The sequence below is a fragment of the Cicer arietinum genome, chromosome 3, assembly GCF_000331145.2.
Source record: "Cicer arietinum cultivar CDC Frontier isolate Library 1 chromosome 3, Cicar.CDCFrontier_v2.0, whole genome shotgun sequence".
NCBI classification, from domain to species: Eukaryota; Viridiplantae; Streptophyta; class Magnoliopsida; order Fabales; family Fabaceae; genus Cicer; species Cicer arietinum.
This window is the reverse complement of record NC_021162.2, coordinates 40,788,476-40,814,398: the sequence shown is the minus strand read 5'-3', so window position 1 is coordinate 40,814,398 and position 25,923 is coordinate 40,788,476. Positions and strand designations below refer to the sequence as shown.

Below are 25,923 nucleotides of genomic sequence, written 5' to 3'. Positions count from 1 at the left end.
TATATATATATATATATATATATATATATATATATAATTGTTATATCTGCAGGGAATCCTTTTCTTTGAGAGAATGACTGACGAAGTTCTTGATAGTATTGGTGGACAGTTACAGGTTAGAAAAAGTACACCCTCTTTTGTCATTCTTTCTGTGTATTTATGCATAGAAAAAGCTATATCCTGGAAATCAAAACATATTTATGCTCCGTTTTCCATGTAGCATGGATTCATTGTATATAAAATAAATCAAGTTCAATGTATCTTCGGAAGTAGTGCTGACTTAATTGTTTCCTTATAAATTAAAAGGTAAAAATATAATTAAAATGACGTAAGATCCACCATAGCCTTACCTATGGATTTGACAGAACAATGTACATGCTCACCTACTTCTCTTCTTTCTCTACTCTCAATCTCCTCCTTCTGCTTCCGAATCCTAAAATGAAGATATATCTTGTTTACATGGACCACACCAGAATCAAAATTTAGATAAAGAACACTGATAGAAAGCTTGGTCAAATTATTACAGGCCCTTGAAATGAAGTATGAGGGGTTGACTGGATTCCCAAGCCCTGAAAAGATAGAAAGTCGCAGGAGAAGAAAAGTGCCTTCTGGTTTTGGGAAATTATGATCTTCAAGGTAAACTAATGATAAATTTCACCTCTCCCTTTTCTCATTGATACTTACTATATGTTGAAAAACTGCTTGTTGATTATTTCACAGGTCAATATTAGGCTCATCACATACCAGAATTTCTGGTTCGAGTTAATTCAGCATAACCATAGATTTAGCAGATGCTGCATATGGTTGGATATGTATCATATATAGAAAGGTGAAAGGTCTCATTTACCTCTTAATCGATTTTATTTATTATTTCATTTCTGTACACATTCGATTATCTTTATGCTACACAATTCCTCTGGGTTGAGTAATTAATTGCTTCTATAGGTATGACTAGTAGTGCATAGTCATCAGGGACGTCTCTTAAGATCACAACCATCGTCACATATTCATGTTGCTATGAAGGGAGGAATTCGTCTTCAATGACCATTTCATTTTTTTATGTATTGGTTGTGGTCTACAATTTTAATTGTAAACAGTTTTCTCCAGTGGGTGATTTGGAGATTTACATTTTAAAGATCTATTCTATTACCTTGAAATATTTTTCATGAAGTAGGAATTTTTTTCATTTTAGGGTATATTTCTATTACCCTGTGTTAAGTTTTGGAATGGAAAAGACAATTGGTTATGCCCAAAGCACAAATGGGTATACGAGTTTTACTTATATTACTATTAAATAAATCTTAAAAATCCAGCAGAAACATAGCAGCTTACATATCCGATATTATTGATCATTCACTCAATTAAAGAAGCATGTTCTCGCATACATTATATTAGGTTTGGATGTGAACACACAACTGGGGGTAACTAAACTATACATCAAAATTGATTTAAAAAATAAAAAATCGTAAATCAATTTAAAAACTAAAAAATCGTAAATCAATTTAAAAACTAAAAAATCGCTCAATCGAATATTATTCATTGTATTTGAATTTCTTTTATGAAAACTGCATGGATCAGATTCAATTTTTAAAATTGAACCAAATATTATATATATCAATTTTAAAATCTATTTTTTTTAGTATTAGATATTATATTAATCTACTATTTGTTAATATTAATTTTTATTTTTTATTTGTTTAATTTTATAGTTTTTTTTATTATTGCATATATTTTATATATAATCCATTAATACTATTTTGTACTGTTAATTTGTTTAATTTACAGTATATTAATTGTTATATTTTATTTGAAATTTGTTACTTTAATATAACTTTATAATAATAATATTCAATCAACAATATATAATCGTAATATGGATAATTAAAAATCGATCTAATTTAAAATGTATTAATTTGGATCGGATTAATTTTTTTTAAATATCATTCGAACCAAATTATAAACATTTTAATATTTAAATTGAATGAGTTTTTGGCTCATAACTGATTCAAGTCACATCGCAAACACCTTTAATTATAACAATAAGTTATTCAAATTACTATTTAATTAACCACATAACTGACATAGTGTTATAAATAACAAATTATCCTAAAAAACACCCTCTAGTTTAGAAAGATCCATCAAATCAAAGTGGACACAATTTAACTAACCACATAACATACATGTTATAAATAACAGATGATCTAAAAAGCACCCTCTAATTTAGAAAGATCCATCTAATCAAGTGGACACAGTACGAAAAACTTATCTAAAAATAGTTCTATATAAAATGAATTTAGAATAATATCATTAGGATTACACTTAGTTTAACATTTTTTCTTTATTGCTAGAATATTTACCTTGTCGTGGCCTAAAATTTGAGTGTTTCTCGAATTTATTAAAATCGCCACTAAAATTTATTTAAAATAGGGAGAACATTGGGAAACTCTTAAAAACAAACAATAATAGTTTTTGAAACTAAGTTTAGAGTTAGGGAGTCAATTATGTGCAGGAAGTATTAACATCCTACGACATCCGTTAAAAAATAATTAGGCTTAATTGCAGTTTTGGTCCCCTTATTTTAGCTGAATCGCGAAAGTAGTCCCCTAATTTTGTTTCTCTTTAGTTTTGGTCCCTCAAACAGAATTTTGATCCAAAACTTGATGAAATTTCATTGTTTTTGCATTTATTTAAGTCACATCATGTCTCAAGATCTCATTTGCAACAATTGTACTTGAAATCTATGATCATAAATGGTGTAGTACGACTTTAAAAAATGAAATTTCATCAAGTTTTGGACCAAAACTCTATTTGGAGGACCAAAACTAGGGAGAAACAAAATGGAGGGACTACCCCCGCGATTCAGCTAAAATAGAGGGACCAAAACTACAATGAAGCCAAACAATTACATGTAATTAATTGTGTTAAATTTATGTTAACTTGAAAAATATTAATTTTCTTCTTATTAATAAATACAAATATAATTTTTTTTATGAATGTGATATTAAAATAAAAAGGATGTCTAAAATAGAGAAGAATAAAACGAAAATTTTATTATTGTGTTTAACAAGAGTGCGATCTTGTTCATACGTATCTCTAGGTGCGATGGAGAAATCAAAGTTACATAGTTTTTAAATAGAAAGTGTGGATGTGTTGATTGTTTTTACAGAAAGTTTGTTTGTTGTTGAAAAAAAAAAATAGTTCTTTTGACGAAAGAGAATGAGTTTGTTTGATTTGAATAATTATTTTAAAATACAAGTTTTAAGACTATTAGGTTGTACAACTTGTATCTTAACAACTCATTGACTAAAAAGACGTCAGATTTAGTTAACCCGTTTAAAAATAATTTTATTATTTTGGTTATAAGGAAGAGTTTTAAAACCACCATGTTGTACAACTTGTGTCTTAAAAACTCAAAGACGAAAAAATGTTCATCTAATTAATTAAAGTTAAAAGTCAATTTTAGATTAGTTTATTTATAAAAATGAGTGTTAGAACTATTATATTGTACAACTTGTATCCTAACAATTTAAAAAGATGTTTTATCTAATTAATATTTAATAAAAAAATATTATTATTATTTTTAGAAGATTTAATATTTGTTAAAAATTGATAAAAACACGATGATAAATATAAAAAAAGTTGAATTTATTAAAAAATAGATGATGAAGACCTAAAAGTAAAAAAAGTAAATGGATTTAAAAGAAAAAAAATAAATATATAAAAGAAATAAAGGCAAGTAACATAAAAGAAGGGGGAAAAAGAAGAAAGAAAGAAAGGAAGAAGGGTAAGAAGAAAAAAAGAAGAGAGGGGAAGAAAGAAAAGAAAGGTAGGAGTAAGAGGAAGAGAGACAGAGGAGGAAGAGAAGATACAATTCATCTATAAATCTTCTTTTTATTTTAGTTTTAACTTTCATTATTTTAACTATTTCTTTTCTTCTTACTCAAAAAAATATTATATTTAATCTTGCATATTCTTTTAAAAAAAATCTGAATGTTATCTAAAAATACAAAATTACAGACATAATATAATACTAGAATATGACCCGCGCTTTGCGCGGGTTTAATTTTAAATTGTTTTAATTTATTTAATATAAGTGTATTTTTTAAAAAATTAATATAAAATTTCATGTCTCAATTGTCAAAGACGAATGTCGTTAATTCAAAAGAATTTTAAGAAATTTTTAATGTTATTAAATTCAATATTATATATTCTGAAAAGATGTATACAATTATATAATGTAGTATTAATTTAGAAAATATTGAGTAGACGTTATGAAATAATAAAATAACATTATGAAATATTAATGAGATTAATTTAGAAAATATTGAGTAGACATTATAAAATAATATCAAATTAGGAGAAATAGTAAAAGATAGTAGATTGTGTATATAATTTGCGGAAAATAAAAAGTAGCAAAAAAAATTAACAAATCATATCTCCATCCATGACATTTAGACATATGGTGTTGGAGTTATTTTTTTTAATATATTATAATAGATATATAATAAATTGTACTAATGTAATTTGTAGAACAGAAGTAATGTATTTGATAATTGAAATTGAGTTACAAAAAGTACTACTTTATTGCTGAATTTAAAAATTATTAAAGTGAAATATTTGGAAATACATTCATAATAAGCAATTTTAATTTTTTCCACTTTTTTTGGTTTTTTTTTTGTTTGATCAATTTCATTACACTTCCTGATTGTTTTTCTTTTGGTTTCTTCTTTTTTGTTCCCCTTAAGGTACGTAGAAAGATGAACTCTTCGTCAGATGATGTAATATTCTCGATCATAATTTTTTTTTTTTAACTGTTGTCTTGATTGTATCTTCATCTGAAGATGATATCTCAATGTTTTTATTGCTTTGTTCTACCTTGATTTTTCCTTTGGATAACTGGTTGTCATCGTTGTCCTTATCATTATCCTCATCTCTATAGTGCACTTCTTCATGTATTTTACCTTTTTGTTTTATATCCTCTTTGTCATTTGAGTTGGACACCGGTTGCGGTGACTTGGGTTCCTAGTTATTGGAAGAGAATACAATGGCATTAATTGTCCATAAAAATCTGTTTATTATTTCATAGTTATTTGAAGGAATAAAATGACGATAATTATCCATAAATTTTTTGTTTGTTTTAAATTGTGTAAATGTTATACCTGTTTGATGTGGATACTATTTGTTGGATCGAGGAAAATGTTGGTCGGGACAAAAGTTCTTGTGATCGTATATGTTTGCGATAATTCTTTCAAGTTCTTATATGACAATCGTATTTCAAAAATGAGCTTGCGATTACACAAGTTTTGTAGAGTGGATGATCTTTCTATATTGTCCAATTTCTCCAAAAGTTGAGTTGCTGTAGTGTTTAGGATAAAAGTTCTTGTGATCATATATGTTTGCAATCATTCTTTCAAGTTCTTATATGACAATCGTATTTCAAAAATGAGCTTGCGATTACACAAGTTTTGTAGAGTGGACGGTCTTTCTATATTGTCCAATTTCTCCAAAAGTTGAGTTGTTGTAGTGTTTAGGAGTTTTTGAGCTTCTTTATCAAACATAGTAAATGTTGTTGTTGTTGTTTCATCTGACACTCTCAATTGAATCTTGAACCTATAAATTATCATGTAATAATTATGATTTAAACAAAATGATGGTGGAGAAAGTAAAATTTTATGTGATACCTTGATGCAGGGTACTTTGATGTCATGTCACATGAAGGACAATTGTACTGTTGGCCTTGTTGAGTTAATTTTGTGAGACAATTTTCACATCCAATGTAATTCCATCCAAATTTATAATCAATGTCATTGACAGTTGTGTTGGAACACTATCAAGAATTGAGGGTGAATCAATGGTGAAAATTGATAATTGAAATTGTGGTTTGAGAAGATGATGGAGAAAAGAGAGAGATTATAGAAGAGAGTTATTTATTGATTTTTCATTAGTGTATAAAAATGGCATTAGTCTATAAAACATTACACACAAAGTTATTTATATGGGTACAATATGGAACCACTTAACTTGGCCCAAAATTAACATTTGAATTATTTATAACTTCCAATACACCACCTTAATTCAAATGCTCCACATTCTTCATGCCTAGCTTCTTCACAAGTTTGTTGAACACTTCAGTCGTAACGCCTTTCGTCAACAAATCTGCAACTTGTTCTTCGCTTTTGCAATACTCCAAATGTAACTGTCCGGAACTCACTAGTTCCCTCAAATAATGAAACCTCATCTCAATATGCTTGCTCCTCCCATGTGCTATGGGATTCTTAGCAAGGTTGATGGCTGAAACATTGTCCATCAACAGCAAAACAGCTTCTCTAGTGTTGCTGTCCAGCTCACGCAGCAAGTTCACTAGCCACACAGCTTGGCATGCACATAATGAAGCTGCAATATACTCCGCCTCGCAAGAAGAGAGAGCAACCATCGACTCCTTTTTAGAACACCAAGAGATTGGTGCCCATCCGAACATAAAAACATAATCAGCCGTTGATTTCCGATCATCCTTATCTCCGCACCAATTGGAGTCGGTGTATCCAAGTAATTCGCAACTTTTGCCCATGTCACTTGCAGGAAATAAAATTCCACAGCCAAGAGTACCTTTCACATATCTAAGTATCCTCTTAACTGCTGCCAAGTGTGATACCTTTGGCCTCTCCATGAACCTACTTGCAATACCGACACTAAATGCTAAATCTGGCCGCGTATTGCACAAGTAACGCAATGATCCTACCAATCTCCGGTATTGAGTAGAATCCACATCTTGCTTATCTTCACTCTTGGACAGCTGTAAACGTGCCTCGGCTGGTGCTGTGGCAGCATTGCAATGCTCCATATCACACCTCTTCAAGATCCCCATTGCATACCTCTTTTGATGCATGAGCAGTCCCAACTTTGTCTTTTGGAATTCTATGCCTAAGAAGTATTTCATTGTGCCAAGATCAGTCATTTCAAACTCCCTCATAAGCTCTTCTTTGAACTTTGAAATGTAACTTTCACAGCTGCCCGTAATCAATAAATCGTCCACATAAAGACAAAGTATGATTACTGCTTCGCTTGCATCCGTCTTCACATAAACACCATGTTCGGATACGGACTTCTTGAAACCAATGTCTATAAGAGAACCATCTATGCATTTGTTCCAAACTCTTGGCGCTTGCTTCAAACCATAGAGTGCCTTCCTTAACTTGTAGACCCTTGCCTCTTGATTTTTAATCACAAAACCAGGTGGCTGTCCAACATAGACCTCCTCATCAAGTGGACCATTCAAAAATGCCGATTTGACGTCCATTTGATATAACGGCCAGCTGTTGTTATTAGCTATCGCAACAACTAACCGGATGGTTTCATATCTTGCTACCGGTGCGAATACCTCCTCAAAATCTATCCCTTCCTTTTGCAGAAATCCCTTTGCAACTAATCGAGCTTTAGGCTTGATTATTTCACCTTTCGGATTCGCTTTCACTTTGTAGACCCATTTCACACCAATAGCCTTTTTGCCTTTCGGTAAATCAACCAATATCCATGTATTGTTCCTTTCAATTGATTCCAGCTCTTCCTTCATCGCACACACCCACTTTGGATCGCTTAATGCCTCCTCCGTATTCACCGGTTCGGATTCAGCCATTAGAGCGAAGTGAATAAGATCACCCTCATTGTCGATCTCACTATCTTGGAATAATTCACAATCACGGAGTCTTTGAGGCAATCCTCTTCGCCTTGTTGATCGTCTACTTGATTCACCTCTTTCGGTTCTGAAAGGTTGCTGTACAGCACCTTCAGCAGGCTGAAAATTCAGATTTTCCTGCAGAAAATCGATTGGCAAATCGATTTCCAGCTCTCCAAAGGCTCCAGAATGCTGATTTTCCTACTGACAATCGATTGGGAAATCAATTTCCACCTCCCCAGACTGATTTTTCTGCAGAAAATTGATTGGTGAATCGATTGACACTTCTCCAGTAGCTCCAGGATTTCGACCCAAATCGATTGGCAAATCGATTGGTGCTTCAACAGTAGCTCCAAGATTTCGACCCAAATCGATTGGTAAATCGATTGGCAAATCGATTTTCTGAGCTATTATGGCAGTTTTTCTGCTGTCGAACTGCCGTATCTCATCCACGATCACATCTCGACTAATTACGATCTTCTTGCTACTCACATCAAACAACTTGTAGCCTCCGGTAGGATGATATCCGACAAGCAACAACATTTCACTCTTGTCATCAAGCTTCTTTCGAAGCTGTCCCGGAATATGTCGAAATGCTACCGAACCGAAAACGCACAAATGACTCAAATTCGGTTTGAATCCAGACCATACCTCTTCTGGAGTCACCTTTTCCAGCTTCTTTGTACGACACCTATTCAACACATAGGTGGCTGTAGCAACAGCTTCTCCCCAAAGCTCATTCGCAAATTCTTCCCTTTCAACATGCTACGCACCACGTTCATAATTGTCCGATTTTTCCTCTCGGCCACACCATTTTGCTGAGGCGTATAGGGTGGTACAACCTCGACTCTTTTCCATCAAAATTCTGGAAATTCTTCTTTCCTCTAGAAGGCCATTTCCCTTTCGATTTCTTATTCTTCTCGTTGAAACGGGCTTGCAAAGCAACTTCCGCTTTGGCTTTATCGTTTCCTCTTTCGTCCATCCTTTGTTCATGAGCTTCCAATGAACTTTGAAGTTCATCTTTCGTCATCGTCTTGAGATCCTTCGATTCCTCAATCGCCACCACAATATTATCGAATCTTGGTGTTAAAGAACGCAATACCTTCGACACAAAATTCTGTTCGAAAACGGCTTCACCACACGACTTCATTTGATTCCCCAAACGTGTCACACGCGTCACGTAATCGTTAATCGTTTCCTTGTCTTCCATTTGAAGTAACTCAAACTGCCTCTTATGAGTTTGTAACCTCACCACCTTCGCCTTATCCGCTCCAGCATATGCTTTCTCAAGAATACTCCAAGCTGTCTTCGCCGAGTCGCAATCGCCAACTTTTTGAAATTGTCACTATCGACGCAAGAATGGATCAAGAAAAGGGCCTTGTAATCTTTCTTCTTATCTTCCTTGAATTTCGCTTCTTGATCTACTATAGCCTCGTTACCAAGAGGTGTAATGCCATCGGTAATCATATCAAGAACATCTTGATATCCAAACAAAACTTTCATTTGTTTGTGCCATTTGTCATAATTCTTCGAATCAAGAATCAGAAGGCTGGTAGGGATTTTGTCATTGGAAACGGACATGATTGCAGCGGAATTGGATCTGAACCTTGCTCTTGATGCCAGATGTTGGAACACTATCAAGAATTGAGGGTGAATCAATGGTGAAAATTGATAATTGAAATTGTGGTTTGAGAAGATGATGGAGAAAAGAGAGAGATTATAGAAGAGAGTTATTTACTGATTTTTCATTAGTGTGTAAAAATGGCATTAGTCTATAAAACATTACACACAAAGTTATTTATATGGGTACAATGTGGAACCACTTAACTTGGCCCAAAATTAACATTTGAATTATTTATAACTTCCAATAAGTTGCACAGATTGTGAATACTCTTTCCTGTATTTTTGAAAAATTATATATAAATTGTAGGTATTATATAAATTATATGAAAAATCAATAGAAATGTACATTTTTATGTAAATTGTTGATATTATATAAATTATATGAAAATCCAATAGAAATATAAATTTTTATGTATATAATCTCTCAATTTGGTCTAAAAAGTTTAATTGATTAAAATAATGTGATTGTATTTATATATGTGGTGTTAAGTAAGTAAGTGCACCTGAACATTGGATTCCCATTTCATGGCCATTATATGTTTTAATGTTGTTCGATTCCTGATCATTCTTTTCTCCGGTGTATTGTGGGAAAAATATTGAGGTGGTATTTCTCTAACTTCATCTTCTTGACTTTGACTGGAATCACCGTAAAAAATATAATGTTTTTAAAATTGTTTTTGTAATTTTTTTATTGATGTTAATGTAGTGTTATAGAATGATATTGAAAATAGAGAATAAGTGAAAAGAAAGAAGACAAAAAGATGTAAATGGTAGACCTTTCTGAAAGAATATTGAATTCAGGTATGTCTAGGTTAATATAAACCCTTGTTGTTGAAGTTGAGTTGATTGAGTAGTCATCTGTAATTACAATAAAGAAGTGAATGTGCATTAACAGGTACGATATAAAAAATAGGAAATTTATTAGAATATTGTGTAAAAAATGAAATTAATATTAATGTTGAGACCTCTAAATTTTTTAACCGTTGTTGATGTTATTGCAACAACCTTAGGACCATCATGTAGCTTGTGATGGACAAATAAGTTTTGAAAATCAGCAACTATGTTCCTCCATAAAGTGACTTTGATAGTTTCGCCCCTAAAAATTAAAGCAAAAAATAAATAATATGTTAAATGTTATTTAGCAATGAAATTATAATATTGTTAGTAGGTTTTGAGTTTAAATTGTTTTGTATTTTATATTAAAAATTATTACCCATGCATTTTGATTTCTAGTCTGAGTATTTTTGTAGGCTTGTCACCAACATAAACTTGCTCTTCATGTCCAACAACATGTAGTGTTCCAATGATGTCTGCAATAAAAATAATTGTTAGTACGAAATAATATATATTTGATATTTTAGAAATTAAAATTTGTTTTGAAAGAATTATTACCCGTTAGATTGACTTTATTTCTCAATCTTTGAGGTAATGATTTGAAGGAAGTAAAATCGAAGTAATGTTTTTGAATGGTAAATTGTGGGTCCTGGATTTTATTTACAATAGTTGTGGGAAAAAACAATGCCTTCTTTGTTCCGACAGGTAAGAATCATTTGCCGGTGAAATTTTCAGATTTGTTATGATGTATATATTAACTTCTTGTATCATGTTTTTGAAAGTCGGGAGAAGTTCTTTCTTGATTGTTGCATGCAAATGTGTTTTCTGTGAGTTAAAGTAATATAATGTTAGAGGTGATCATTGTAAAAAATTAAATACCTTTTGTTTTCAATAACAAAAAATGTGAAAATAAATTTGATATATATATATATATATATATATATATATATATATATATATATATATATATATATATATATATAAGCAAATAAAAATGTAAATCTACAATAATTGTGATTGTATACCTTTTCATCCAACAAAATCATGTACAAAGATATTGATTCATTCTCACTTTGTGTAGTGTAGACAATACACATACGAACAATTCGAACTTTGATACTCCAATTATCGAGTTGATGATTAAGATGTTCAAGAAAAGTATTGTTCATCTGAAATTGTTTCGCAAAGTATGTATTTTAGAAATATGAGGTATTTTGTTTTTGATTTTCTAGTTTGGATATTGATGAATATATATAGTATAAAAATATTTGTATTTGAATTTTGGTCAATTTTATTTTCTTCTAAAATTTATTAAATTTAATTTGTTGTTTTATTGTGTTAATGACATGAAATTAAAGTTATTCATTTTGAATTACTTGTATTTGATGTATAGTTATAAATATTTGATAATTAATTTTGTAATTGAATTGTTATAAATTTTGGATTTCGGTTTTGAAAATATAAATTTTAATTTTGAAACCAAAAATTAAAATTGGAAATTTTTTTTGTTAAAGAAACTGGAGCTCAACAAGTATCGATTGATTAATTTTGTTAAAAGTGACATCAATTAAATAAATAGTTAAAGATTAATAATTATAACTACTCTATTAATATCAATAATAGTTTTAATTTATGTAAATTAAAATTGCAATATACCTGATTTTAAAAAAAAATTAAAATTTTAAAAAAATTCAATAAACATAAAATATTAAACTCGATAAGACAATATAGTTAAATTTTTATTTAATTATTAATAATAATTTTAATTTATTTAATGTTGATAATATTAATATGAGTCAATAATATTTGTAAAAATTAATTTAATATATAGTTAATCAAGTAAAGAACATAAATAAGAAAACAAAAGACATTTGCAATTAATTGTATTTGATTTATATTTATGATTGATTGACAATTAATATTTGGTAACCGGAATTGTCATAAATTTTGGATTTCGATTTTGAAACTAAAAATCAAAATTTTGATTTTTTTTTTTTGTTAAATAGTTAAAGATTAAAGAATATGATTACTCTATTAATAATAATAATAATAATAATAATAATAATAATAATAATAATAATAATAATAATAATAATAATAATAATAATAATAATAATAATAGTTTGAATGTTTATAAATAAAAATTGTAATATATCCAATTTTATTTTGTTAAAAGTGACACCAATTAAATAAATAGTTAAAAATTAATAATTATAATTACTCTATTAATATTAATAATAGTTTGAATGTTTGTAAATTAAAATTGCATATATCTGATTTAAAAATAAATTCAGAATTAAAAAAATTCCACGATACATAAATATATCTTATTTAGCTAATTATAAAATGTAAAATATTAAACACGATAAGACAATTTAGTTAAAATTTTATTTAGTTATTAATAATAATTTTAATTTATTTTGACTTGACAATATTTATATGTGTTAATAATGTTGCTAAAAAATAATTTAATATATAGTTAATCAAGTTAAGAACATAAATAAGAAAAAAAAAGGCATTTGCAATTAATTCTATTTGATGTATAGTTATAACTGATTGACACTTAATATTTTGTAACCGAATTGTTATAAATTTTGAATTTCGGTTTTAAAATTAAAATTTTAAATTTTGACTTTTTTTATTAAATAATTAAATAGTTAAAGATTAATAATTATGATTACTCTATTAGTAATAATAATAATAATAATAATAATAATAATAATAATAATAATAATAATAATAATTTTAATGTTTGTAAATTAAAATTGTATTATATCCGATATTATATTGTTAAAAGTGACACCAAATAAATAAATAGTTAAATATTAGTAATTCTAATTACTCTATTAATATTAATAATAGTTTAAATATTTGTAAATTAAAATTTCAATATCTGATTTAAAAAAAATCAGAATTACCAAAAAAAATTCCACGATACATAAAATGCCTCTTTTTTAGTTATTTATAAAATGTATTTGATGTATAGTTAATTATAAAATTCCACAATACAAGTAAAGATATTAATTGTATTTGATATATTGTTATAATTGATTTACAATTAATATTTTATAACTGACTTGCTATAAATTTTGGATTTCATTTTTGAAACTAAAAATTTAAATTTTCATTTTTGTATTAAATAATTAAATAGTTAAAGATTAATGATTACGATTACTCTATTAATAATAATAATATTAATAATAATAGTTTGAATGTTTGTAAATTAAAATTATAATATATCCGATTTAAACTAAAAAAATTCACAATTTCTACAAAGATTAATGATTAAAATGATCAAATTCATTAATTTTAAAATTTTAAATTTAAAAAATTTCCACGATATTCGTAGTTTGTAAAAACAATTGATAAAATAATATGCATCTTATTTATTTAATTATAAAATGTAAAATATTAAACCCGATCAGACACTATAAATATCACCTATTTAGTCATAAAGTTATACTTTTAATTAATTATTAATAATAATTTTAATTTATTTAGGCTTGATAATATTAATGAGTCAATAATTATGGTACCAATTAATTTAATATATAGTTAATTAAGTAAAGAACATAAATAAAAAAAACAAAAGGGATAAGTGAAGAACATACAAGGAAGAGAAGCCATACAAAATTTTATATTTTGATTGGATTCTATCTAAAATAAGTGAACAAAGGCAACTAATGAGAGTGGTCAATTTGTTTTCACCTTATATTAGCTCCAATTTACATAATATTAATTTGATTAAAATATGTGGTTATGCATCAATACAAAACATAAATGTTTCAATAAAATTTTAGTATATAATTTTAGTGACCCTTTAAAGAACTTTGGGACTACCATGGAGCGTATACAATTTTAGGGATATTTTAAATGGTAAGAAGTTGTTACCTTGTGAATAACTATGGAGGCCATTAATAAATATGTAGTAGTGCGTCTCAACTAAAGACGAAAGGAGCTCCCTTGCAAATGGAAAAATACCCAAAATAATATCTCCACCAGAGTTATCAACAAATATGATAACATGCAACGATAAAGAAAACTGATTATGGAACTGCCCTTGGACAAAATATGTCAGAAGCATAAATTGAATCAAAAGAATTGTATATTTCTTCCACCATATGAGACTTACCTTCTTCCAGGACTTGTTGCTCCATTTTAATTTTAAAGTATCAAGGTCATCAATTATCCAAGGTCGAGGGAGAAGATTTTCACAAGTAGTTGAAAACGACACCCCATCCCTAGCGAAAACCTCTGCAAGCTTAAAGAAATTGAGGGAAGAAAAAAGTAAGACATAAACTATAACTACTTGGAAATAATCCTCCAATCTTTAGCATATGATTGTAATAAACATGTGTCTTCTATGCAAGTAAATTCATTTTTCAGGTAAGATTCCCAAAGAATATGTCAGCTATGGTTGAATACTTGGATGATAGATCACAAAAGGGAAAAATAACACCGACAATTGACAAACAACTATCCAGGAATTTACATGGAAGTACACGACCACTCATATCACCCTCTATATGTTCGCTAATAGGCATAAGGTGTGTGTTGAGAATTTGTATAGAAATAACTTTAGTTTTAACTAACCTGATTAAAAACATCAGTGAAACTAACCAAGAACGAAGGTGGCTGCAAGCATTCCTCCATGTTGACGTCTAAGGGCAGTCTTGTTTCTGCAGTCTACATAACATTCCCATTTTGTTATGGAATTCTGATAAATTAAAGAAAGAAAATTATCAGTTTGTAAAATGAAAATGGAAGGATATATAGACAGAGAGTTGAGTATAATTGAAATCCAAATGTAGCTGAGTCTACATAACATTCCCATTTTGTCATAGAATTCTGATAAATTAAAGAAAGAAAATTATCAGTTTGTAAAATGAAAATTGAATGATATATAGACAGCGAGTTGAGTATAATTGAAATCCAAATGTAGCTGCCAACAACCAAATGACATGTAAAGATCAAATAACGATAACAAAAAAGGATATGTAGTAGTGAGTCTCAGCTGATGACAAAAGTGATGAGATGAATAAGTTTTATTGTAAGTTATAGGCTGAAAAAATAAGTGTGAATTGTTGTAAATTTATTTGTAAAAAATTAATACAAAAAAAAAAGAAAGAAAGTGATACAAAAATTTATTGGTGGAAAGAAAGACGTATTACCAACATATTATATTTGTTAAACATGTATACAAAATTATATTTGTGGCAGTTGGAGTCAACTTGATATACATCAATAAAATAAACTTGTTAAACATGTATACAAAGCTATATTTGTTAACTTTAATTTGACCTTTCGACACATGATTTAATATTATATGTCCATGTTAAGTCGTGAACACTTCAACAAAAGAACATGTAACTTTGTTATGGCAATGAGATTCAAATTTCCAGACCAGAAAACACAGTTGACAGAGAAATTAATTAAAGCGTTGAAACCTAACTCCCACGCCGAAGGAGGTCCCTTGCAAATGGAAAAATACCCAAAATAATATCTCCACCAGAGTTATCAACAAATATGATAACCTTCAATGATAAAGAAAACTGATTATGAAACTGCCCTTGGACAAAATATGTTAGAAGCATAAATTGAATCAAAAGAATTGTATATTTCTTCCACCATATGAGAGTTACCTTCTTCAAGGACTTGTTGCTCCATTTTAATTTTAAGTATCAAGGTCATCAATTATCCAAGGTCGAGGGAGAAGATTTTCACAAGTATTCGAAAACGACACCCCATCCCTAGCGAAAACCTCTGCAAGCTTAAAGAAATTGAGGGAAGAAAAAAGTAAGACATAAACTATAACTACTTGGAAATAATCCTCCAACCTTTAGCATATGATAGTAATAAACATGTGTCTTCTAGTATGCAAATAAATTCATTTTTCAAGTAAGATTCCCAAACAATATGTCAGTTATGGTTGAATACTTGGATGATAGATCACAAAAGGGAAAAATAAAACTGACAATTGACAAACAACTATCCAGGAGTTTACATGGAAGTACACGACCACTCATATCACCCTCTATATGTTCTCTAATAGGCATAAGGTGTGTGTTGAGAATTTCTATACAAATAACTTTAGTTTTAACTAACCCGATGAAAAACATCAGTAAAAGTAACCAAGAACGAAGGAGGCTGCAGGCATTCCTCCATGTTGACGTCTAAAGGCAGTCTTGTTTCTGCAGTCTACATAACATTACCATTTTGTCATAGAATTCTGATAAATTAAAGAAAGAAAATTATCAGTTTGTAAAATGAAAATTGAAGGATATATAGACAGAGAGTTGAGTATAATTGAAATCCAAATGTAGCTGAGTCTACATAACATTCCCATTTTGTCATAGAATTATGATAAATTAAAGAAAGAAAATTATCGGTTGGTAAAATGAAAATTGAAGGACATATAGAAAGAGAGTTTGAGAATAATTGAAATCCAAATGTAGCTGCCAACAACCAAATGACATGTAAAGATCAAAATAACGATAACAAAAAAATGATTGGTTTTTAAAATATTTGTAAAATATATAAATTTTCAGTAAACATTTGGTAATAAAGATTGTATACAAATGTTGTTGTGTTACCTACACAATCATGTAAACAAACAACTAAAGAATCTCTTTGTACACAATATTTAAGACCTTGTTTTCACTGGGCTGCGCATCATCGTTACTAAGAATATGTAATCCATTCCGATTGGTTACTCTCGAGATGGCGACATACAATTTTCCATGAGTAAATACTTGTTTAGGAAAATATAATCCAACGTGCTGCAACGATTGTCCTTGACTTTTATTTATTGTCATGGCAAAACATAATGATACAGGATACTGTCTTCGATTAAGAATAAAAGGCCAATTGGATTCTGAAGGCGACAAAGATATTCTTGGAATGAGAACTTTTATCTCCAATGATAGATCCACTCAACACTTCTCCTTCCACAAACCATTTTCCAAGTTGTGTAATTTTCATTCTTGTACCATTACATAGCCCAGCTCATGGATTCAAATTTCTCATTAACATAACTACCGCTCCTTTTTTAAGCCTTAAAATATGTGATGGCAAACCCGAAAATTTGAGTGTATTAAAAAACTCAATAGGGTAAAGAAGATCTTGATCTTGAACATTGAAATATGCCTTACAAATTGAGTCTGATGATAAATATAACATATCTTCGCCTGTGAAATTATTCAAAATGCGTTGATTTATATCGTCAACTATTTCATTTGTAGGTGTCAAGATAGCCTACGACACAAGGTAACCTGTGTCCCCAATGTAGCTATTTAAATTTGGATAAATAGCGTCAACTATAGATTGAACATTATCATGTGATTTTGGGAGCATCAACTTTTGTTCTATTGATATCCATGATTCTCCGATATTCGAGCACTGTTTTCCATCACCTACATCAAGTATCCAATCTGTGAAGTTTTGCATTGCATCTTTTGAGACTGAGTCCAACTCATTTGATTGTAGACGCATATTTTTACGTAGCAAATGAACCTCACATGATTTCCAAATGTATGAATTTTTTATGCAAGCTTGGATAATATCATGCCTATCACCTTTTCGAACTACAGGTGAAATCTGACGAAAGTCACCATCTAATACAATAGTTATTCCACCAAATAGTTTCAAACCATAGTCTTCTTTGATTCCTTTCATAATATCATGAAGTAATCGATCTACTGCCTCAAAGCAATATTTGTTGGCCATTGGTGCCTCATCCCAAATAATTAAAGATGTTTGCATAATTATATTATATATGTATCTTTTTAGTAATTGCTATTATTAAATTAATAATTATTCTATGTGTAAATAAATTAAATTAAATTTTATCACACTCTATTCTACTTAAATAATTATAATCTTCATTTTTACTTAATTGTTTTGACGTGACAATTACATGGGGACTATTTATGATGTCATTATTTCATAAATGGACATTTTTTTATTTGATTAGTTTCGATAATCATGAAGTTGATGTGTTAGATATGTTTGTTTTATTTTGTTATGTGTGAGTGGTATTCTTGTCTTGCTTGATTTATTTTAGTTGATAAAATATTAGTTGAATTATTTAATTAAATTAGAATTTATATAAGTTATATTGTTTGTTAGTTTTATTTGTGACCAGATAAGTATTCATTTTAGGAGATATTATAGAGTTAGTGAAATCAACCTTTATGTATAAGTGTTTTGAAAATATTTTTGGTCCATCCTATAAAAACAAAAATTAGTGACTTGACTCATTCTTTTACTCTCCTTTATGACAAGATTTTATGACAATTCATGGTGTTTCTTGGCATAATTGTGCATTAATTCATTTTAAACACATTTAATTTATTTTTTAAAGAAAGATTATAAATTTAATTATAAGTTTTTTTTGTGCAATTAAGAGAGGACACAAAAAGACTATTGTCCATTTTGTATCTAATGCATTCATCTCTTTTAAACTAAAATTATAATTTTATTATAATTGTCTACAAAAATAATTCTATGAAATTTTTGGTTTCGTAACTACTAGATAAAAAAATTAAAAGGATGATGTGACAATCTCAAATTTATTTATTTAATTTAAAATTAGTGTGTGACACCCTTCAATATTTGGTGAACTCTATTAGTTAATTCAAATTAACTCATACACATAAATTTCAATTGGCTTTGTAACAACCTAATAAAATTAAAGAAATAGTAATTATTGGTAGTATAATGTTGGAATTAAGTGCACTTCAATTTTAGACAAGAAATCAATGGTAATAGTGCAACGTAAATAGCTTATATGTTCATACGTTTCCATTAGGCATCTTGTTGTCACACCTATTTATCATTCGTACACTCTCAAAATAATTTTCTGAGTCGTAAATTCCAATATCTATCGGTGTTGAACTCATTACTGCCTCGTGAGCTATTTCTCGTGCAAATTTAGAGGTGTTAAGAAAGAAAGCGCCTAAGGTAAGGGCTTTTCCCCATGCAATGTTAGGCTAGATATTAAATTAATAGTTTGTAAGATATTGATATAAAACTTGTTGTCTTAAAAGAAAAATATTGATTTTTAATTGCCTTAAAGAATTTAACTATAATATTTTATTTTTATGAGTAATATGTTTGCTTTGATAAACTTAATTATAAATTTCGATTTTTATTATTATAACATGAGTAATATGTTTGATGTCATATATTTGATGTAAAGTTATTATTTGTGTGTTGTTTATGTGTACTTAATTATAAAGCTATGATTTTTATTATGATCTCATGAGTAATATTTTTTTAGGATGTCTTTAATTTAAAGTTTCGATTTTTGTGCTATTTCATTTCAAAGTTTTGATTTTTAAGAAATCTATATGAGTCTTGGGGGAATTGGTGTAAAGTTTTAATTTTAATTATGATAACATGATTAAGTTGATTTTTGTGATGTGTTTAGCGGCAAACCTTGATTTGTGTTTTAAATAATATTATTTTTGTGGTTGCATAAGTGGCTTGTGATTTGTGTTTTGAATATTCTATCTATGTGGTTGTCTAAGTGGTTTGGTTGGTGGTTTGTATTTTAAATATTTTTATCTTTGTGGTTGCCAAAGTGGTTGGTGATTTGCATTTTAAATATTGTTATCTTTGTGGTTGCCTAAGTGGCTAGTGATTTGTGTTCTAAATATTATCTTTGTGGTTGCCTAAGTGGCTGGTGATTTGTATTTTAAATATTGTTATCTTTGTGGTTGCCTAAGTGGCTGGTGAATTGGATTTTAAATATTGTTATCTTTGTGGTTGCCTAAGTGGCTTGTGATTTATGTGATTATCTAATTGGGTGGTGATATGTATCTTTGAGCATCATTATCATTTCATGACATATCATATGCATCTTTGTGGACGCCTGTGTGGCTGGTTTAATTTTCCCCATTGGTATGGGTGACTTCTGTGTGGACGCCTGTGTGGCTGGTTATATCCGGATCATATATGTTTAGGAGCATGCATGACTTGCATACATTTTTATGTTATTTTATTTTGATCTAATTAGTTGCTATACGATTGCTACTTGATTTATTTAGATACATTCTATGACTTTTGATACATCTTTAAGAACTATTAAAGAATCAATTTTTTTAAAATCTTTTATTACGAAAAGATTTTATATTCATATTTTATGGTTGTTAATTTATTATTTGGTTTAATTTTGTTGTGGGATGAACTGACCCCTTACACCAACATTTAGGTACTAATGATTTCATAGAGTTATGAATGACGTTTGATTGGTGCACGCATGTGGGAAAATTATATTTTACTTAAAAATAATATTTTGTATTACTAAATTTTTGCGGCACATTGTAAAGTTATTTACTCTTCATCATTAACTTTTAATAGAAATGCATACGTGATATTTCATTAGCTAGAAAAAAATTGAATGTCATTAATTTCAGTCAACATTGTTTCTTTTGAATTTCACTTAAAGAGAATTTATTTCATTTTGGACCATAAATGAATATTGATCTAATAATTGGAATATTAATTTTGCAAATGAATAAATAAATAATATTTTAGTAAATTACATTACGTTCTTTTAATGAGAAAAAAAAAATTAATTAGTTGTTTCTAAAAGAAAATAAATATTTTTCAGTAATATTCGTATCAAAAATTTGGGGCGTTACACCTTTATTGATTGAACATGTTGAAGCCTCATTTGGATTCAAAGGTAATTGAAATCTAGAATGTGCATTTCAGCCACCCGGTAGTAATAGAGCAGCAATGCCAGAAGTTGCAAATGCTAGAGCAATCTTACCTTCCGATCTTAATTTTGGAAGTAGTGTTCGCCAAAGGTAAGTTTTTCCCGTTCCACCAGAACCATACACAGAGAATAACTTTCCAAAGTTCAAGGTAATTGATTGAAGCACAAAATCATGAATTGCCTTTTGATCTGAATTAAGACTGTGTAGCAACTGAGAGTATTCTTCATGCATTTTTAACATATCATAATTTAGCTCCTCGGTAATAAGACGATTATTCGCTTCCTCAATTACATTGCTATTGGGAATGGCCATTCCTTTGTAATCTTCCAAAGACTTGCCGACCTTTCTAAGATGTTTTTGTATCTCTGAAAGCGCTTAATTTTTTAATTGGTCATCTGACAAATGGAGGTCAAGGAAGTTTAGTAGTCCACATTTCCTGTATAAAATATCTTCAGAAAGTAACCTCGAATTAGATTCCCAAAGCAAACCTGGATTAATAACAGTACAATTCAGTAAAATTGTTGAGAAGAGTTGACGTAGTTGAATTCCAGTACCCCATGCCGCTGCTTCTTTAATACAATCATCAAATTATTTATCATCCTCTAGTAAACCAAGTGCATAACATGCGTCCTTATAAGTTAGATGTACAAACCCATTAACAGTTTTAATATCTTCGAATGATGGACTGCCTCGTGCTTTGTTTAAGAGCATTCGTAAATAAAAAATTTCTCCACTTGTGGGAGGAACATAATATATTCTTCCAACACACCTTCCATTTTTCCGCCTGGTCCACTTTTTGGTAGTCTTGTTCCAAACATATTTAGTAGGAAATTCTGCATATGTTAGTTGTCGAGCTTCCATGTCTACAGAGTTCATTTTCATCCACTCTGTGAACATCGTGGTTTCAATTCCTTCTCTATTTAAAATGGTAGAAATACGCATAGATTATGGAAAATATATTGTTTGCTGCCCATATAGGTGAAAGGAAAGGCGTTCAACTGCTGGTTCTCTAAAAAATATATTAAACTTGAAAATTCTCCACGAAGCCTCTGATGGAGAAATGTATCTACAGTCAAGATACTCTTTAATTTCATCACAAAAGTGCATTGAACTTGTTGAACTGTTACCAAAGTTTTCTACATTAGAGATGACTGCTCTAACTCGATCAAGACCTTTGTTGATATATTTGAAAAGATATTTAATTGATCTAGAACGATTGCAAAGCTCAACATTAATATGGGCATCATATTTTATCAAAATATGTCTATTGTATGGGACCACATACCGACTATCAAGTTGGCTACCATTCTTCAAGATATATCGACCACCATTTCGTCGCATATATATAGGGAACCCATCTTCATCTATTGATGTTTTATCATGAAATCTCTTTGGATAGTGCTTCCCACATTTTTCATAAATCATACATGGAGATTTTTTATTTAAAATACCACATGGTCCATGTATCATAAATCGTTCAACTGCACTAAAAGTAAAAGGGTCAATATCTTTATCCGGAATTTTTGCCGATATGGTATCATCAATCTTAGATGGTGTTTGTATTTTATCTTCAGAATGTAAGAACACTAATATGTGGGCATGGGTGGGACAAACCTCTTTTTTGAAATTCAACGGTGTACACAACTGTTAAAAAAAAGAAACACATAATTAAAAAGAATGAAATAAATAAAAACATTATGGGATATTTGTATTTTAATATTCATAGATTTTGAGCAAAATTATTAAATCAATTGATTTTATTATCAATTGTAAAAGAAATATTATAAAATATTAGTTATAATAATTATATTAATTTAATAAATAATAAACATCACTTAATAGATACAATTACCGGCGAAACTAACTTAATAGATGGAAAAATAGTTTAGAGACTTTTTAGTTGGGGATGGTTACATGTAACCCAAAAAATACGCGCAACATGAGTCCCACACAAGTTAAATAGAAAAGAGCTTTACTTTCATCCTAGTATAACAATGGTGAGATCAACGATACGCCTAAGTTACCAAAATATGGATTTACAATTTCTCACAACGATCGTCTAAGTTCTCTCTCATGTATTAATCCGATATGAAGAGCTGCATTGTTTTTTTTTTTATTTTTAATAAATAAACAAAGTCTAATGATTTTGGGTTTCATTAATCATTATATATATTTTATCAGAAATTATTTGTTGGTAAATATCTGAAGAAAATAATGTGTATTTGAAATTTCTCTACCCAGTATTCTTCGTGTACTTCCTGTGTATCAAATAAAAATATTACCAACTATTTTTTACACTTGCTACATATAACTCCTTCAATATCTCTGGCTAAACTACTGGACTATCCTTCGGAGATTTGTTACCAACAACTTTAAAACTTCAAATTACATGTACTTATACTGAAACTTATGCAAATTGTCTGTAAAATTGATTCAACTCATTTTTATATTTATGTTTACATTTCCATGACACAGATTCAATGAAAGGAATATAGAAAAAGCATATTTAATTTCTAATTTTTTCTTTCATTTTCTGTGTCATTTTTTACCAGTTTCATTATTATAGAACAATCTCTTATTTGTGTCTTGCATTTTTCATTGCTGCATGTATATCTCAACTCTTGTCCTCATCTATATGGACTTATCGCTATTTATGTAAAATCATTTTTCCAATTGATCCACAATATAGTTAAGAGAAAAGAAAAAAGTAATCAAAGACTAAAATGAATTAAAATTGTGACAAAATATATTACCTCCTGTGACTTTACCAAATATTTGTTGACGTTTAATATCATTGATTAGCTCCCATAACTTAATAGAGAAAACACAACTAATGATGTCAGATCTGTTGTCACTTTTTTGTCCTTCAACAGTTTCAAGGAAAAATTGTATTTTTGGCCATTTTGGGTTGCATGTGAATGTTAAAAATAGGTCGGGATATCCCGCATATCGACATATAGCCATTGCATCCTGAGTATGATTTCAATTGTTAGTTACTAACTTAAAAAATACGTCTTTGAAAAATGATTGTTTATTTAGAGAGAAGTTTATAAAATTCAGATATATGCATCCTAAGTATAGTCGAAGAATAACAAGAAAGGGGATTTATTTGAAAGAAAAATATATTGATAGTCACAAAGATTTGTTGGGTATGTATATAATGCATGACTAAATATAGAAAGTGAAATAATTATCTACCTGGTAATTTTGAACACGATATCGCGGTCCACCAGTATAAGACAATGGTAGAATTGTCATTCTACCAACCGAATTTGTCATGATATCTCCTTGATTAATAACATCTCTCAATCCATTATATAGTTTTGCACGCAATTGCTTTTGATTCTTTGTAATCCAATTGATTCTAACTTCTTCGATCGAAGCATAAGCATCTACCATGTACTATTGGAACAAACGCCCAATACGTAACAATGTGCCTCTCCAGCTCGTTGATGCAAGCGAAAAGAATAATATTGTCTCATAGTAATTGTTTTTCGCCTGTAACAACTCCCTGTTTCTGGATTTCGATGACTTATCCCAATCCTAAAACCATCTTCTCCATATGGAAATAATAATGGATATTGTAGTGCCATGAAACTTGGGTGCAATTCTGTAATTCTCTGAAGACCAGTTGTTTTGTGTTCAACAATTATATCCCGATGAATTTCTTCATTTGAGCTTTGATCAACTAAAAGCGCAACAATTTATGAGCAAGTGGGCAGGTTATTTTGTCTCCCATCAGTCAACCTATTGCTAAGCAATTTTAGTTTCAATTCTCCGACACCATGGTGATCATATTTATCTCTGACCATCCTAAATAATTTTACCAAGACATTGTGATTGTCCAGCATATGCAAAATGTCTGTTACCAGTTTCTCTTGAAGAAGATTATTTTCGTTATCACCTTGGATAAAACCTAATCTATTTGAGATCTCATTTTCGGTGTCATGTATATAAAGTTGTGCAAATTTTGGCTTTTCTCCATTCTCAGGACAAAAAGACCCAAGTAGGTAGTAGGTATGTCCATTGATTCGAAAGACATAAGGGCCGCCCTGTTTGTTGATTTCATAGTCAATTTTTCCACCCATCCCTAGTAGCCAAAAACGACACCCCATCTCTAGCGAAAACCTCTGCAAGCTTCAAGAAATTGAGGGAAGAAAAAAGTAAGACATAAACTATAACTACTTGGAAATAATCCTCCAACCTTTAGCATATGATTGTAATAAACATGTGTCTTCTAGTATGCAAATAAATTCATTTTCAGGTAAGATTCCCAAACAGTATGTCAGCTATGGTTGAATACTTGGGTGATAGATCACAAAAGGGAAAAATAACACTGACAATTGACAAACAACTATCTAGGAGTTTACATGGAAGTACACGACATTCTTATATAATCATGTTATTGAAATGTAAATTTATTTCACCATGATTTTGTTCATATCTTTAATCAATTCAATTTTTAGCTAATTGTGCATCAGAAGTGACCAAATTTGCATATAAAAAATCAACCTACCTCTGGAGAACCAAGATCAAATATGTTCCCCGCGAAAATTCCTTTGACTAAATTTTCGAGTCGCTTGCTTTCGCCTTCAATAGCATCATTAAGACTAACAACATTCTCAAATAGGGAGATGGCCTTTGCATTCTCTTCATCCTGTTGCATTCAATCATAGAGGAATTACAAATCTTAACCAAAATAGAACTACATAATTAGCAAGATAACACTCCACCACCTATCTTATTGACATTGAAAAGTACTGGTGTTAAATTTCTTCAACTTTGACAAAAAAAATATTGCAATTAAATCTCCCTATATTCTTAATCCAATATGTTACATTGCTTCAGCCACAACAATAAGATAATATACACTTACTATTCTTCCATATTTTAGCAGAATAATATTAGCATTTAGCACACAGAATTGTAGATTATTCTCTTAAACTTACCTTGACTTTCTTGAAGATAACATCATATGTTCATTAGTTGCCGAATTTTTCCCATACAAACACTCCATTGCGGCATATGGTGTTGTAATGGTGGGCTTTTCTCTGAAAATTTACATAACAT

General features: G+C 29.5%; 1 protein-coding gene and 2 long non-coding RNA genes across 3 annotated transcripts in view; 1 reads left to right on the top strand and 2 right to left on the bottom strand.

Moving 5' to 3' along the window:
• Positions 1 to 527, bottom strand: part of LOC140919877 (uncharacterized) — a 4,295-nt gene extending 3,768 nt beyond the window's left edge. The window contains exon 1 of the long non-coding RNA XR_012162481.1: positions 351 to 527. This is a non-coding gene — a long non-coding RNA (uncharacterized lncRNA). The remainder of the gene's footprint in view (positions 1 to 350) is intronic.
• LOC101501874 (peptide deformylase 1B, chloroplastic) overlaps positions 1 to 1,186 on the top strand; it is an 8,219-nt gene extending 7,033 nt beyond the window's left edge. The window contains exons 5-8 of the mRNA XM_004491671.4: positions 53 to 115; positions 527 to 636; positions 721 to 829; positions 946 to 1,186. Of these exons, the coding sequence (XP_004491728.1) occupies positions 53 to 115; positions 527 to 628 (165 nt within the window). The 3' untranslated portion in view covers positions 629 to 636; positions 721 to 829; positions 946 to 1,186. The remainder of the gene's footprint in view (positions 1 to 52; positions 116 to 526; positions 637 to 720; positions 830 to 945) is intronic.
• Positions 1,187 to 15,769: 14,583 nt separating this feature from the next.
• Positions 15,770 to 25,821, bottom strand: LOC140919533 (uncharacterized). Its single transcript, XR_012162170.1, has 3 exons — positions 25,803 to 25,821; positions 25,370 to 25,510; positions 15,770 to 15,899 (listed from the first exon to the last, which is right to left on the bottom strand). It is a non-coding gene; the product is annotated as an uncharacterized lncRNA (long non-coding RNA).
• Positions 25,822 to 25,923: the final 102 nt, after the last annotated feature.